General features: G+C 50.5%; 1 protein-coding gene across 1 annotated transcript; it reads right to left on the bottom strand.

Annotated features, from left to right (window-relative positions):
- Window positions 1-5,315: 5,315 nt before the first annotated feature.
- On the bottom strand, window positions 5,316-10,709 carry LOC137157437 (C-type lectin domain family 2 member D-like). The gene is made up of 5 exons (XM_067554687.1): window positions 10,481-10,709; window positions 8,748-8,843; window positions 7,636-7,823; window positions 6,512-6,615; window positions 5,316-5,448 (listed from the first exon to the last, which is right to left on the bottom strand). Exons 1-5 carry the CDS (start codon window positions 10,707-10,709, stop codon window positions 5,316-5,318), a joined length of 750 nt encoding a protein of 249 aa, XP_067410788.1.
- Window positions 10,710-12,616: the final 1,907 nt, after the last annotated feature.

Below are 12,616 nucleotides of genomic sequence, written 5' to 3' on the forward strand. Positions count from 1 at the left end.
GTTACTCTGTTTATGCTGTAAAGGTTTTCTTTACAATCAAAACAGCTAGAGACTATTTTTTAAATGAAAGCTGAGACTCTAGCGAACAAGAACACATCTTAGAAGAGGCATTATGTTGGGTACTGGCCTAATCTGAGTCCTGATTGCTGCAGGTTTGGTTTTTTTTTTTTTTTTTTTTTCAAATAAACAGTCGGAAAGAAACATACAGAACAAGAACAAAAATCCTCAGCTATCTGCTTCCCTGTTGGGAGAGGATGGTGTTTGCTATAGTGTATTGCTTCACTAGTTGGAGGGGAAGCACTGCAGCTGGGGTGGCTGATTCCCTGATGATAGGGAAGTGGGGGAAGACGACGGAAGCCAGCAAAGATAGGCAGGCCCCACAACTGCTAGTTTCTCTGCCTTTCACACACACATGCACAATGTTAAGCTATGTCTACACTACAGTAGGAGTTATGGTTCTCTTAAGACTTAGGTGTAGACCAGGCACAACCAGCACCAGCTGTCCTTCTGAAGGCCAATTGGCTGCCATCAGGCACTCTGTATCTGTTCATAGAGCATACCTGTTCTGCAGCACTCCCTGCTGGCTAAGTGTGGCACTACAGGCACTCCCTGCCTCAGTTTCCTTCATTCAGTGTCCCCATTAACTTTACACACACACACACACACACACACACACACACACACACACACGGGTCCATGCTAGAGAAGTGTCTTAGTCCATTACCCAAGTCACAAACCAAGATAACCCCTTTGAGAGAAACATGAGCCTATAAACACATCTCAGATGAACCATCTGGGCCCTGTTCCCAGTGCCTTCCACTGGCTATGAGAGTCTTCCTGGGTCCAGGATAGAGCTCCTAGCCTGCATTCCCTGGAGTACCATTCTCAGCCCCCGCTGGACCTTACACCTTCTCTGCTCCAATACACAGCAGTGCACCCAGGCTGGTTCCCCTGGAGTACCCAGCTTCCTGCAGAGTCTGACTCAGAGCCTTCTACAGGACCAAGCCTGTTTGTCTCTCAGCCCTTTCATAAGGCCTAAGTGTCTATTAAGCTATCACCAAACCCTCTTAGTCCCACCCCCTCAGGCTGGAAAGCAGCTAATTAATTATGGCACAGGTAAGGCTGGGCCCATTTCCCTGTAAAGGGGCGAGTCAAGCTGTGTCAGTCTACAGTATGGCTAACCCGCCTATTCAAAACTCATAAGCCAGGTCCCCCCCAAAACAGTCACAGGAGTGAAATGCCTGCAAGCTGCATAGAAAGTTTAAAAAAAAAATATTATAGAGGCTCAAATTAAATATATATCCCAAATTAAAAATAGTAAGAGGACAAAAAAAATTGAAAATAAATTGATATACACCAGCCTTATTATTTCCAATGGAATCCCTAACACACTTTAAACCAAATGCACTGCTTTAGATAAAACAGATTTTAAGTGACTACAAGTCAGAGGAAAACAAGTTTTATCTTGAGCAAATCTGACAAGAAGCAAAACGCATTCTAAACTAAGCTGAACACTTTCAGCAACCTTACCATCTTAGAGGAGTCTCACTCCAGGCTGGCTGGTCTGCCTCCAGCCAGGCCTTCCCCCTGTGATCAGCACTTCAGCTGCTTTGTTGTGTTTGTAGATAGAGGTGGAAGAGAGAGCGAACAGCAAAATCTCTCTCCTTTTTAACACGTTCCTTCTCCCCACCCTGGGGCCTTGCCTTCCCTTTAGGGTCAGGTGACAGATAGCGTCCATGCATGGTTCCTTCCATGCCCTCAGTCACTGTGGTTTTTTGTTGATGTCTAGGCCAGTCCTTTGTTCTTGGAATGCTGAGCTGGGGTACTCTATACAAGTCCTAATGAGGTTGCAATGGCTCTTTGTAGGGCACGCAAGATCATTGTAACGCGAGGCCACCTTAGCATGGCAAGACTAGGCCCTGGAGCAAGAGCAGGCTTTATGAGCAAAAATAGGCCTCCTGAGGCCAGGTCTCGGGAGCTGGAAATACCATTGAGGCCTGGAAATACCCTCGGGATGAAAACAGAAGTAGGCTGACTGCAGAACCAGTTTAAACCAGCTAAGGGCCAGCTTTAGCAGTAAACAACTAACCACAGCTCATTGTAGATTGGTCCCTAGCTAACTGCCAATAGAAGCAAAAACAAGTGTTAAGCTCATTGGTTATATTTCAATCCACTTAGGGATTGGGCCTTATTTCTAGAATGAGGGAGAGGGGTATATTAGAGACCCCCAGGTGCCACCCAGCCTAAGGCTCTCTGTAGATCCGTGGGGTACGAGCGGATGCTACATGGCAGGTTGGCTCCTTGCTTGCAGCTCGCTTACAGGATGATAACCGGCTTCCCCATCCTCATTGTGGTAAGTGCCTAGGTCGCACTGCTAGCAGCTTGCTAATAGCTTAAGATTTGTAACTCTCATAGCTTAAGCGCTGTTTGAATAAATGATTGTGTGGGCACTTCCTTCTCCGGCTGCTCCTTTCTCAACACCAAGATCTCAAATAATGAACCCTCAATCTCAGCAGAGCACACTCTTCAGCTCTGCAGAATTTTGCCTAGATTTGTCTCAAACCGTTAGACACATATTTGGGAATTTTACATAGCGAAGCCTCATAACCATACAACATTGCAACAAACAGGAGGGAGCAATCAGAATTATATAAGCTCAGTCCCTCTTGAACTTCAGCAGGATCTTCAGCAGGAGAGGACACAGAGAGGGAAGGCATAAAGAAGGTCCTGGTCCCATGGGAGTAGGAGGGTATTGCCCAGAGAGTGCTGTCCTATCCCTGCCCTGGAACAGAATCACAGACACTTCTTCTTCTGGTAAGTGGCAAACAGATCTGTGGATGATGCCCTCTGCCCCAACCCAGGGACATTGTGTGGAGTAGTCTCTAAACTGCCCAGTCCGTGACTTACCCCCTTCCCTGGGTCACCTCTCCTTGGCCCCACTGCTCACAGTCTACTTCCTGGAACAGGATGGGGAGGGGTTCTCCCTCAGGCCTGTGCCTTGGGTTCCTGGCCAGAGCCAAACAAATACCCCCCTCTTGTCTCTAGTACCTTTTGGGGTTGTAGTTTGTGGCAGTGGTTGCTCCAAGTCCTGTAGCAGCTCTGCTCCATACCACTTCTCCTCTTAACTCCCTTCCAGCTATCCCCATCTGCCTGAAAGGGAGTCTTTTAACTGCTGGGGCAAGCTCCTTGATTGGCCTCAGCTGGCCTAATGGCCTAATTGCCCCGGAGTAGCCCCAGCTGGATCACCCAGGGAACAGGAATTTGTTAATTCTGGGGGCTAATATAGATTCCCTCCACTACTTACCTGTAGCCATCAGGTCTGGCCCTGTCACAATATGCAATCCTATTATCAGTAAGAGACAGTGGGCACCAGTGTTCCTGATCTCTCTCAACTCTAGAAGATTGATATGCAGGGATATCTCCACAGGTGACCATTTGCCTTGCACTGTGAGGCTATTTAAATGCTCACCCAATCCTATGAGGTGATGTCTGGAGAAAGGGGATCCCTTTGCCTGCATTGGCAGTTTCTTCCACCAGTCTAGGGAGTTCCTGATCCTGGTGGGCAGTGACAGGGCTTTACACAGTCTGTAAACTGAGCCAAACCACAGCTGCAGGCAGCGCATGTGAAACCTGGTGTGTGGAATCACCACCAGGTTGGTTGCCATATGCCCCAGGAGCTGGAGGCACACCTGCTGGCACCTGAGGGCTGCATTAAGCTGTGTTTATAAACAATACCAGGAATAGAAACTTGTTTTCAGGTAGGAAGGCTTTGGCCTGTAGCATGTCTAGGTCGGCCCCTATGAATTCTGCATCATACTGGTGATCATAGCCATTGTGAGATGCATGTCTAGAGAACACATGAGAAGCTGTGCATGTATGCTGGAAAGTATGTTCTCTAGGCTCTGTTGTTAAGGCAGATCATTTGAAGATAGCCTACCTGAAGAGAAACTTCTGCAGATAGGAGGTGACATTTATCTTCATGGTGGGCCCTTGTGTGTCTTACAAAAGGAATCTATTAGCATCCTGAGTGAAATCCTAACAAAGAGCTGATGGAGACTTCAGAAGGAAACTAACAGGAAAAGGTAAAAAGCCAGGGAAGGGCACGCTGTTTTCAGGTGAAGGTCAAAAGTTTAGTCTGGGATATTGAGGAGTGCAGAGACACACCCTGGCATCCTTCAATTTGTGAGGACAAGATGCCAAGGGCTTGATTTTAGGAAGGGAGGGATCTCAAGCAATGTGGCTAAAAATGCTGGGAAAGGGACTAGTGGTAAACTAGCCTGTAGGAGACAGGAGAATGCCTTGGGGGTTAAATTAGGCTCTAAAGAGCATGTGGGTTGTTGTCTCACTGTGATGCTTATAGCAAGCTACAAACCTCTAGCAGGTAATGCACTTACACACGCAGGGACACACCCAACTGAGCTGCAAGAATTTTTTCTCCAGCTATTCATGAACCAACAATAGAGAGGAACCAGCCACTTCCTCTCCAACTCTTCAGCCCTGCATGTCAGAACTGTACAGTCTGGAGCTGGTCAGAAGCCTGGCCAGTGCAAAGTTCAATATTCAGTTTGCCATTTCAAAGGCAAGTCGACATGCAGCCGCCTTTGTAACCTGAGCAGATTTGCCCACCAGCCCTTGAGTGCACCAGAACTGCCAGATGCCCAGTCCACCCGTGGTCCACCCCCAATGGTCAAGCAGTATCCATTGACTACCATGAGAGAGTAAGCATATAGCAGTTTGAGATAGTGAATTCTCTTCTTGTTGAGTGTCAGTGAGCCATTAATGCTGTCTGACCATTCACGCCATTGTTACACTTGACAGGCTGGCTTTGGGGTTTCCCACCTCACAAAATATTTTAGTAACATGCACAGCACCACTTCATCAGTTCACATACAAAGATCGTACATACAATCCAACAGGATATTAATATTCAACAGAACAAGACTTTCAAAATGAAACCTCAAGGCACATTTTGTACCAAACAATTCTAGGACACTGCTGAATATGAGGATGCAGGGGGCAGCTTTGAGGCACAGAGTGTCACACTCTCTCTCTCTCATTTGAATTTCTGTTCATTGATAATATATTTATAGTGCAAACCAGGGTAAGTTTACCGAGGTGCTGTGTGTTAACCAGAGGGTGACCCCAAGTTGAACCTTGTAAGCTCATGTGTATGATTCCTTTGGGAATAGCAAATCTGAGTGTTCTGTGAGTGTGCAGGAGAACAGAAGCTAAGCACTGCAGAGGGACACTTGGAGAGAGAGAGAAAGGCCTGTGAACTCCAGATTCCACACAAGTCTCAAACTTGTGATTCCATGTCATGTCCCTTCTTCCATTGTAAGGGCATCAGGTTTGCTGCAGATCCAGAGTCTCTTTGTGCCACACCTCAAGCTGCTGACCCAGTTCTCACCAATCAGATATGCACAATCGCCTCCTCCTCTTATTGGAAACCTGCAACACAGACAGCAGGGGCTGGAGTCAGGGAGTGCTGGGCATTCCCCATCACTTACACACACAGGCAGGTCAGCAAAGGGAGGAGCTGCAAGCAGGGACATCTGTCCCATTTCAGACTCCTCCTTGGCAAAGGAGAAAGTAAGAGTGCAGGAAGATAGCAGGTACTGTAGGGCAGGGAGAGGGAGCAGGGGCTGGAGGCTGAAAAACAAGAGCTGGGGCTTCCAGTGATGTCTTTATGCTGGGTGGATATTTGGCAGGACTTGCCCGCCACTCAGCTTTGCCTGATGCTCTCACCTAGACCGAAACTCTCTCTCCAGTCCCATTTGGCCCAAAGGAGAGCGATTCCACAGGCCTCTCTCACATGGCAGCCAACAGCAGCAGCTCCCCATGCAAAAGAGTTTGATACAATCCTCCCCAGGCAGCTCTGGGACTGTCAGAGTGTTGCAAGCCTGATTCAGTCCATAGGGGCATTAGGACAGACTCTTAATAGTGAAATGAGATTTCTCTCTAGCATCTTCCAAGGGAGAGACCCTCAAGTTACACCAACTGTGCAGAGCAGACGTTAGTCTCCATACTACACATCTCAGAAGAGTTAACGTGTTCAACTTCCACTGGGACAGCCCACTGGGGGGAAGGGAGCTCTGGTGAACATCCAGTCCAATGGAGCAGCATTATATATTATATATATATATTAATATATATTATATATTATGCCCAAGGCTGCGCTGTATTATAAAGCCCGTGGGGCAGGGACCATTCAGTCCCAAAGGGCAGAGATTCCACAGGTCACTCATACACACTCTGTGTGGCACCCTCTCCGAAACTTGTTCTGTGTTTGTACACTCCCTAGCACCATGGGGCCCTGGTCTAGGGCTCCTAAGGCACTTCAGTAATACAAATAATAATGACAACACTGCACTGGGACCTCAAATGTTGGGGGAAGAATCCAGACACATTGTCACAAACACCCCCCATGGTTTGATAAATTCTTGTTCCACTGGCAGCACAGCGACACCTGTGAGCTAACACCGGCAATGTTACTAGAGGGAAAGGGATTCACCGGAGGTCGAATTCAGTGCCATTGGGCCATCTCCAGGGCTGGCCCAGCTCCCTCTGGAGGCCGATCCAATGGTCAAAGAAGCCCTTATAGTGCAGCAGGAAACTCTGAAAAATAAGACAAACCAGATTATATTTAGGCCCCTGGCTGTGGTGCTCGCCTGCCCTGAGGCTCTGTGTGGCCACTGTTCAGAAGTTCAGGTTTGGATGGGCCACCCGTAGTTTGGCAGCTGAGAGTCCCAGGTCCAACAACGCCAGCCCAACCTGGGCCACAAGGAGGCTGAGAACAAGTCAATCTAATGAGCCAGCTGTAGGTCACAAGACAGGATTCTGCTAGACCAACAGTTCTTCCCTCCACCGGCCTCTTCTAGGTTTGGAAGGGGTCAGAGCTGGCCAGCGAAGGGCCATCAGGACAGCAGCTGGCAGCTCCGCCCTGTGACAGCAGCCTCAGGCAGTGAGCCAATCGCTGGCCGAGAATCCCAGTTTGCTGGAAGCCCCATCAGACTGGGACCTGCTCAGCTGGGAGCCTGGGGACACGTGCAGGAGCTGGAGGCTGCTCAGTGGCCATCTTCACCCCCCTCTATCTCCATCCCCACATCCGTGTTTACATGGACAGACCTGTCCCTGCCCTTCTCCAGTCTGGGCAACTCTGGCGTTGCTGGCACCTGCCAGGCTCCTTCCCAGCACTTTGCACATAGCACCCCTGCTCAGCCAAACAGGCAGGACCTGCTCTGAGGAAGGGCCGAGCTCACTCACAGCAGAGCCCAAGAGCCTTAGTGTTTCCCCGGGACAAGGAGCCCCCCCCACATAGAGTCAATGGCTGTAGTGAGCTGGAGAGGCAGGTTCTCGACAGGCAGCCAGTGGCCAGGGCCAACCCAGTCATACAGAGACGGATCCTCCCGCCTGGGGCTCTGGGGAAGAAGAGGGTGGGTTGGGAGTGAGGGATCCCCGTGACCCCTTACTGTGAGCCCAGCTCTAGCCAGGGCTAGGATCAGGTGCCAGAAACACTCTCAGGTTTCCCAGCATAAGAGGCAACAGGGCCATTTCTGGGACCCTGGGCTGAGCCCAGCCTGATTCCAGCCCTGCCAAGCCCCATCTGTTGGGATGAAGCATCTGCCACTCGCTCACCTTTTCCTGCTCACTGTCAATCCCAGCCAGGGAGGCACTGAATGAAGAGCACTGGCTCTGGCTGTAGGTCCAGTTCCCTTCAGTCTCTGAGAAATAATAGCATTTCCCTCGGTATCCGATCCAGCCCTCGGGGCAGCAGGGCCCAGCAAGGGAGGCCGGAGAAGCCAGGGGTGGTTTGGATTTTTCCACTGAAAATGAGGTAGGTAATACAGGGTCAGAGACTGTGTCCCCCCAGCCTAATTCTGTATCTGAGCGAATGAGGGGAGAGACTCCCTCAGATCCAGGCTGCTGGCTTGCAGTGGGGCGGCAGGTTGTCCCTTTAGGACACACAGGAGGATCTGATGACCCCTGCCCACTGTGAAAGACCAGCCCGGAGTGCAGCTACCCACCGCTACAGCCCCACAGCCCGCAACTTTCATGACATGTCCCTCGACTCTGGCTACTTCCTTTTGAAAACCCCACTCACTCACCACCCATCGTGATGGGTCAAACTGCGGGGGAGGGGGAAAGAGGGGTCATGTCTGGCCGACCCTTTGCAATAGGTGGAGGGCAGGAGATGCATGAGGCTCTGAGGGGCACCCCAGTGCCTCCTCCCACACATGTTGTGGAGGGCCAGCCCACTGCCCCCATCCGAGCTGGCACCGAGGTGCAGGCCTGCAGGGGGTAGGCGGGCTGTGTGTGCCAGTAAGTGCTGGGATCGGGGGGTGGCGGAGCCAAGCCTGCATTTGAGTCCACCCCACCGTGCACCTCATGCCCCTGCGCAGGTACAAACCCCCCTCCCTGGGGTACCTGGTGGGCGGCGCTGAGATCCCTCCTGCCTTATGCAAAGAGGGACGTGAGGTTGGGGGAGGTCGCAAATGTGAGCTTGTCCCCCGGGTGCCGGAGACCCTCAAAACACCACTGTCTCTGAAATGTAACCCTGGGTCTAACACTAAGGACACATCGGAAGGGCCAGTGCAGTAGGTTAATGCTCAGAGGCAGAGTTATTATGTCTAACAGCTAAGTGAGGACAGTCATTTTAGATCCACTGGATTCAATGGTTAGTCACTTCCCTGCCTCCTCCTCCCCCCCACGGACACAGGGGAGCAGAGACTGGTGGGCCAGCTCCTTACCTGCTAGAAATGCTGCTAGGGTAGTGATGATGATCAGAACTGGGACTAGGACTTGCCAGGAAGAACATTTCATGAGTTTGATGTTAGACCCAGAGCCTGAAAGAGACAAAGCCTGAGAGCTTCTGGAGAGCAGACACATTAACAGGATCAGTGTCTGAGTGTCAGTTTAGCAAGTCTCTATTGTGACTCCCAGACTGCGTCTCCCTCCCATCTGTATACAGACAGTAACTACACCCCAGTCCGAGGGCTAAACACAATAATAAACTCGCCCAGTCCCAAATCACCCCCACACTCACCCAGCCAGCACATAGTTAATGGCTCCTAGGTCTAGAAGATACCACTGGACTGTTGAATTTCTCCCACTGCTCCTGCCCAGACACACCCAGACTGACTCTCAGCTCACAGTTGACCAGAGGAGAGAAGTGCTGGGAACGTGTCACTCACTCACCTTTTCTCTGGCCTCAACTGGGAAGAAGCAGATTGAAAAAATAATCAGACTTTCCCCACACACTCAGTGCTGCATCTGCACTGCTGTAGCATTTCAGTGATGACACTACCTAGGCCAGAGGGGGAGTTTCTTTCTGAGTAGCTATTCCACCTCCCACAGAGGTGATAGTGAGGTTGATGGGAGAGTTCTCCTGGCAGCCTAGTCCTGTCTACTCTAGGGGTTAGATCGGTTTAAACTGAATCTTTCAAAACTGTGGATTTTTCACACCCCTGAGCGATGTAGTTTGTTATATCAACCTAATTTCCTTGTCCCTGTCTACTCCAGCCACACCCAACCTCCTGGATTAAGTCAGACAGTCAGGGACCAGTCAGAGGTTGGGCCACTCACCCCCTGCCTCTCCCTTTAGCTCATGCAAAATCCTTCTGGTGTCAGAGCTGCCTGAAGACATCCCCAGCGCAGAGTGCAGCCTCTGGCTGTCTGAGAAACACAAGGTTCAGTTTTTCTATTTGCAGCTACATTATCGTCAGGTTCACAGCATTTAACAGAAGAGTCACTGGGAGACCCTGAGGGAAGCCATCCTGGGACAGATCCACTGGGTTTTCCAAGGCTCCTTCTCTAGATGTAAGTGCAGTTAATGAGGGCAGAGGAACCTCTGTGCTGAGAGTCTGAAGCAAGCCCCAGGTCCCCCAGACTAAGGACTGACCTCTCTGGGCCCTGCCCCAGAGTTCACACAAGGGTCCAATCTCTCAGACTCCCTGCAACTCTTGACTCTCCATGTCTGAAGAAAGTTTCCTTTGAAATCTTGATTCTCAGGACCGAGAGGGGATTTCCATCAGTGACAGTGACACAACGACAGAGGGGTACTCAGGGGAATGACCCCTAGCCACCCCACGGGAGATGAAGCTTCCAGCTCCAGCATGAGAGATTTGGAGATCTCAACATCCCCATCCCCCTCTTCCTGCACAGCAGCTTTAGGAAGAGCTTTCCCCAGAGCTCTGGGCCACATCTCACAGGCACAGCAGCTGCACCAGCAAAAATGCAGGAGCAGATGGTGTTACCTGCCACCCCCAGACTTGGGTTCATTTTCATGCACACGCAGGGTCTTGCCTCCGTGCAATGGTTTGGGTGTGCACCTCTCACTTTTCACAGAGAACAAAAGCAATGTGGACCAGAGGGAGATGGGGCGGGGACCAGGATTTCAGAGGGGTAGCAGCCTCTGCCCACTGCAAGACCTTTGGCCAAATGCAGGCACACAAAGTGTAAGCAGCAGAGACAAGCTGGGTACCTGTTCCATAGGAGCTCACTGGCACACTCAGTTTCCTGCTGCACCCACACGTGGTAGTTTGAACAGGTTCAGGCACCGTTGAAAGCGTGTCCCCTTCTGCACATGCCTCAGTGACTCTGCCCAGCCTCTTCCCATCGCCTGGCTCCCCTCTTTTCTCCACAGGTTCACACTGGTTAAGGGCCTTCTTTAGCTGCTGTTCCTCATCAGTGGGACACCCTCCTTCTTCCATCTCTCCTCTCACACCTCAAGCCTGGAACACGTGCTGGGCTCCAGTCAGCTCCATCTCAGGGGCCAAGACATCTGATTCAGGGCTGATCTATATTCAGATCTGCACTGGTTTAGTTTACTGTCGGATGTTAAACCAGCGCAAGTGTTTGAACCAGGCTGATTCGATTCAGCTGAAGTCCTTTCGGAAGAGTTTGAAGATAAACTGGAATACGAGTGTCCACATACATACTTGCACCAGTTTCACTCCACTAAGTAGATGCAGGTGTATGTGTAGATGAGTCCTCAGAGCCTACAGGGGGGTTCCAAGCTGTGGCAGATGTCCCAGCCCGACTGCCAGGTGCCCTCAATGGTTCTGTTCACCCTCAGAAAACAAACAAACCTTTACATTGGAAAGAAAAAAAAAAATTTTGTTATTTGAATTACATTTTCCCTTTTTTTTAAATTAACCTGTTTAAAATGAAGTCTGAATTAATAGATAGTATGTTAAGGGCTAAGCTTATTATAATCTATTAAAAGTTTTAAATAGAAACTCAATATGTTGAATCCATGAGCCCATATAAAAAATAAAGGTGGCTTTCCTATATAAAAGAAAAAAATCAAGTGAAAAAACTTCTCACTTTTCATGTCAAGCTTTATACATAAGGCACAATAGGCCATGTACTGTATAAAGGGCTTGATCCTCTGAGGGACCCAGGGGCTATGCTAGTGGGTGCACGTGTGTTTAATAAAAATAAATTTCATGTGAGCTTTGTGTTTATTTATAGTCCAGTTACCATCCTAATGCAGCTTGACACACGTCACCAGCAAAAAGTTAATTATCTAGTAAATGAGCAAGATCTCCTCATTTCCTAACACACTAAATTCTAACATGTGCAATGAATACGAATCAGTAAATATTAAGCTGTTATTGCGTCAATAGATGTCTCTAGTCACAGTGTGACATTACCAGTCTAGGTAGGAAGAGATGCACCAGATCCAGTGTGAAGGCTCTGGTCAGTCACAGAGCGACCTGGGTTAACGGTTACCAGTGAGAAACCCCTTTTCTTCAGCACACAACTGAAGTACAAGTGGAAAAGTGGATTGACATCAACCCTGGACAAGCCTCTGCCCCGCAGCCCGATTAAACTCTCAGCCCCAGCTGCTCTGCGGGCAGTAACTGGGGGGCAATGAAAGGGACAGTCTGCCCCGCCCCCTGCCAGTGATGGGGGCAATGGAGAGGGAGGCCCCCCAGGGGCAGCAAAGGCAGCTCTGCTGTGCGGTGGGGGAGCGGGGAGCAGGGAGGGGGCCTCTGCCGCGAAGGAGACGAGAAGCCGTAAGAGAGAAACCCAAGGGCTAGAGCCGTAGCGGGGTTCGGGGTCGGGCTCCTTCCAGCGGGGGTGGGGGGCAGCGTCCCCGGCTCCCATCCCATTGGACGGAGTCTGCCGGACACACCCCGCCCTCCAGGAAAAGAACAAGACCAGCCGAGCCGCGGGAAGTTCCGAGCTGCGGGGGGGCCACAGAACCCCGCCTGTCACTCACCCGAGTCCCATCCCCGTCGCACGTGGCGCTGCCTAGTTCCGAGCTGCGGAGCCCAGGCGGACTCAGGCAGGTTTTGCCCACGAGCCGGACGGTTCCCGCGCGAGTCCCGGGATTCGGGTTTGTTCGCGGCCCCCGGCCGCTGCTTTGCTGCTTTTCCAGCCGCTGCTTCTGCGCCCGCCGCCTTCGGGTGCAGCGCAAAATGTTCAACATCTCAAAAACCTAAAACTGCCAGTTCCCATGTCTAATGCGAGAGACCCAGGTGGGATGTAAATCAATCGCTGTTCAGCTGCTCAGTTTCTAGGTTTCTATCTTAAGTCAAACGTCAGGGCTGTCAGTTTCTAAGGCTTTGTTGGTTTCTATTCAACTTTAAATAAAACGAGTCTGGTTGCC

The sequence above is a fragment of the Emydura macquarii genome, unplaced genomic scaffold (genome assembly GCF_026122565.2).
Source record: "Emydura macquarii macquarii isolate MOO-44397 ecotype Brisbane River unplaced genomic scaffold, CSIRO-AGI_Emac_v2 contig_1504, whole genome shotgun sequence".
Lineage (NCBI taxonomy): Eukaryota > Metazoa > Chordata > Testudines > Chelidae > Emydura > Emydura macquarii.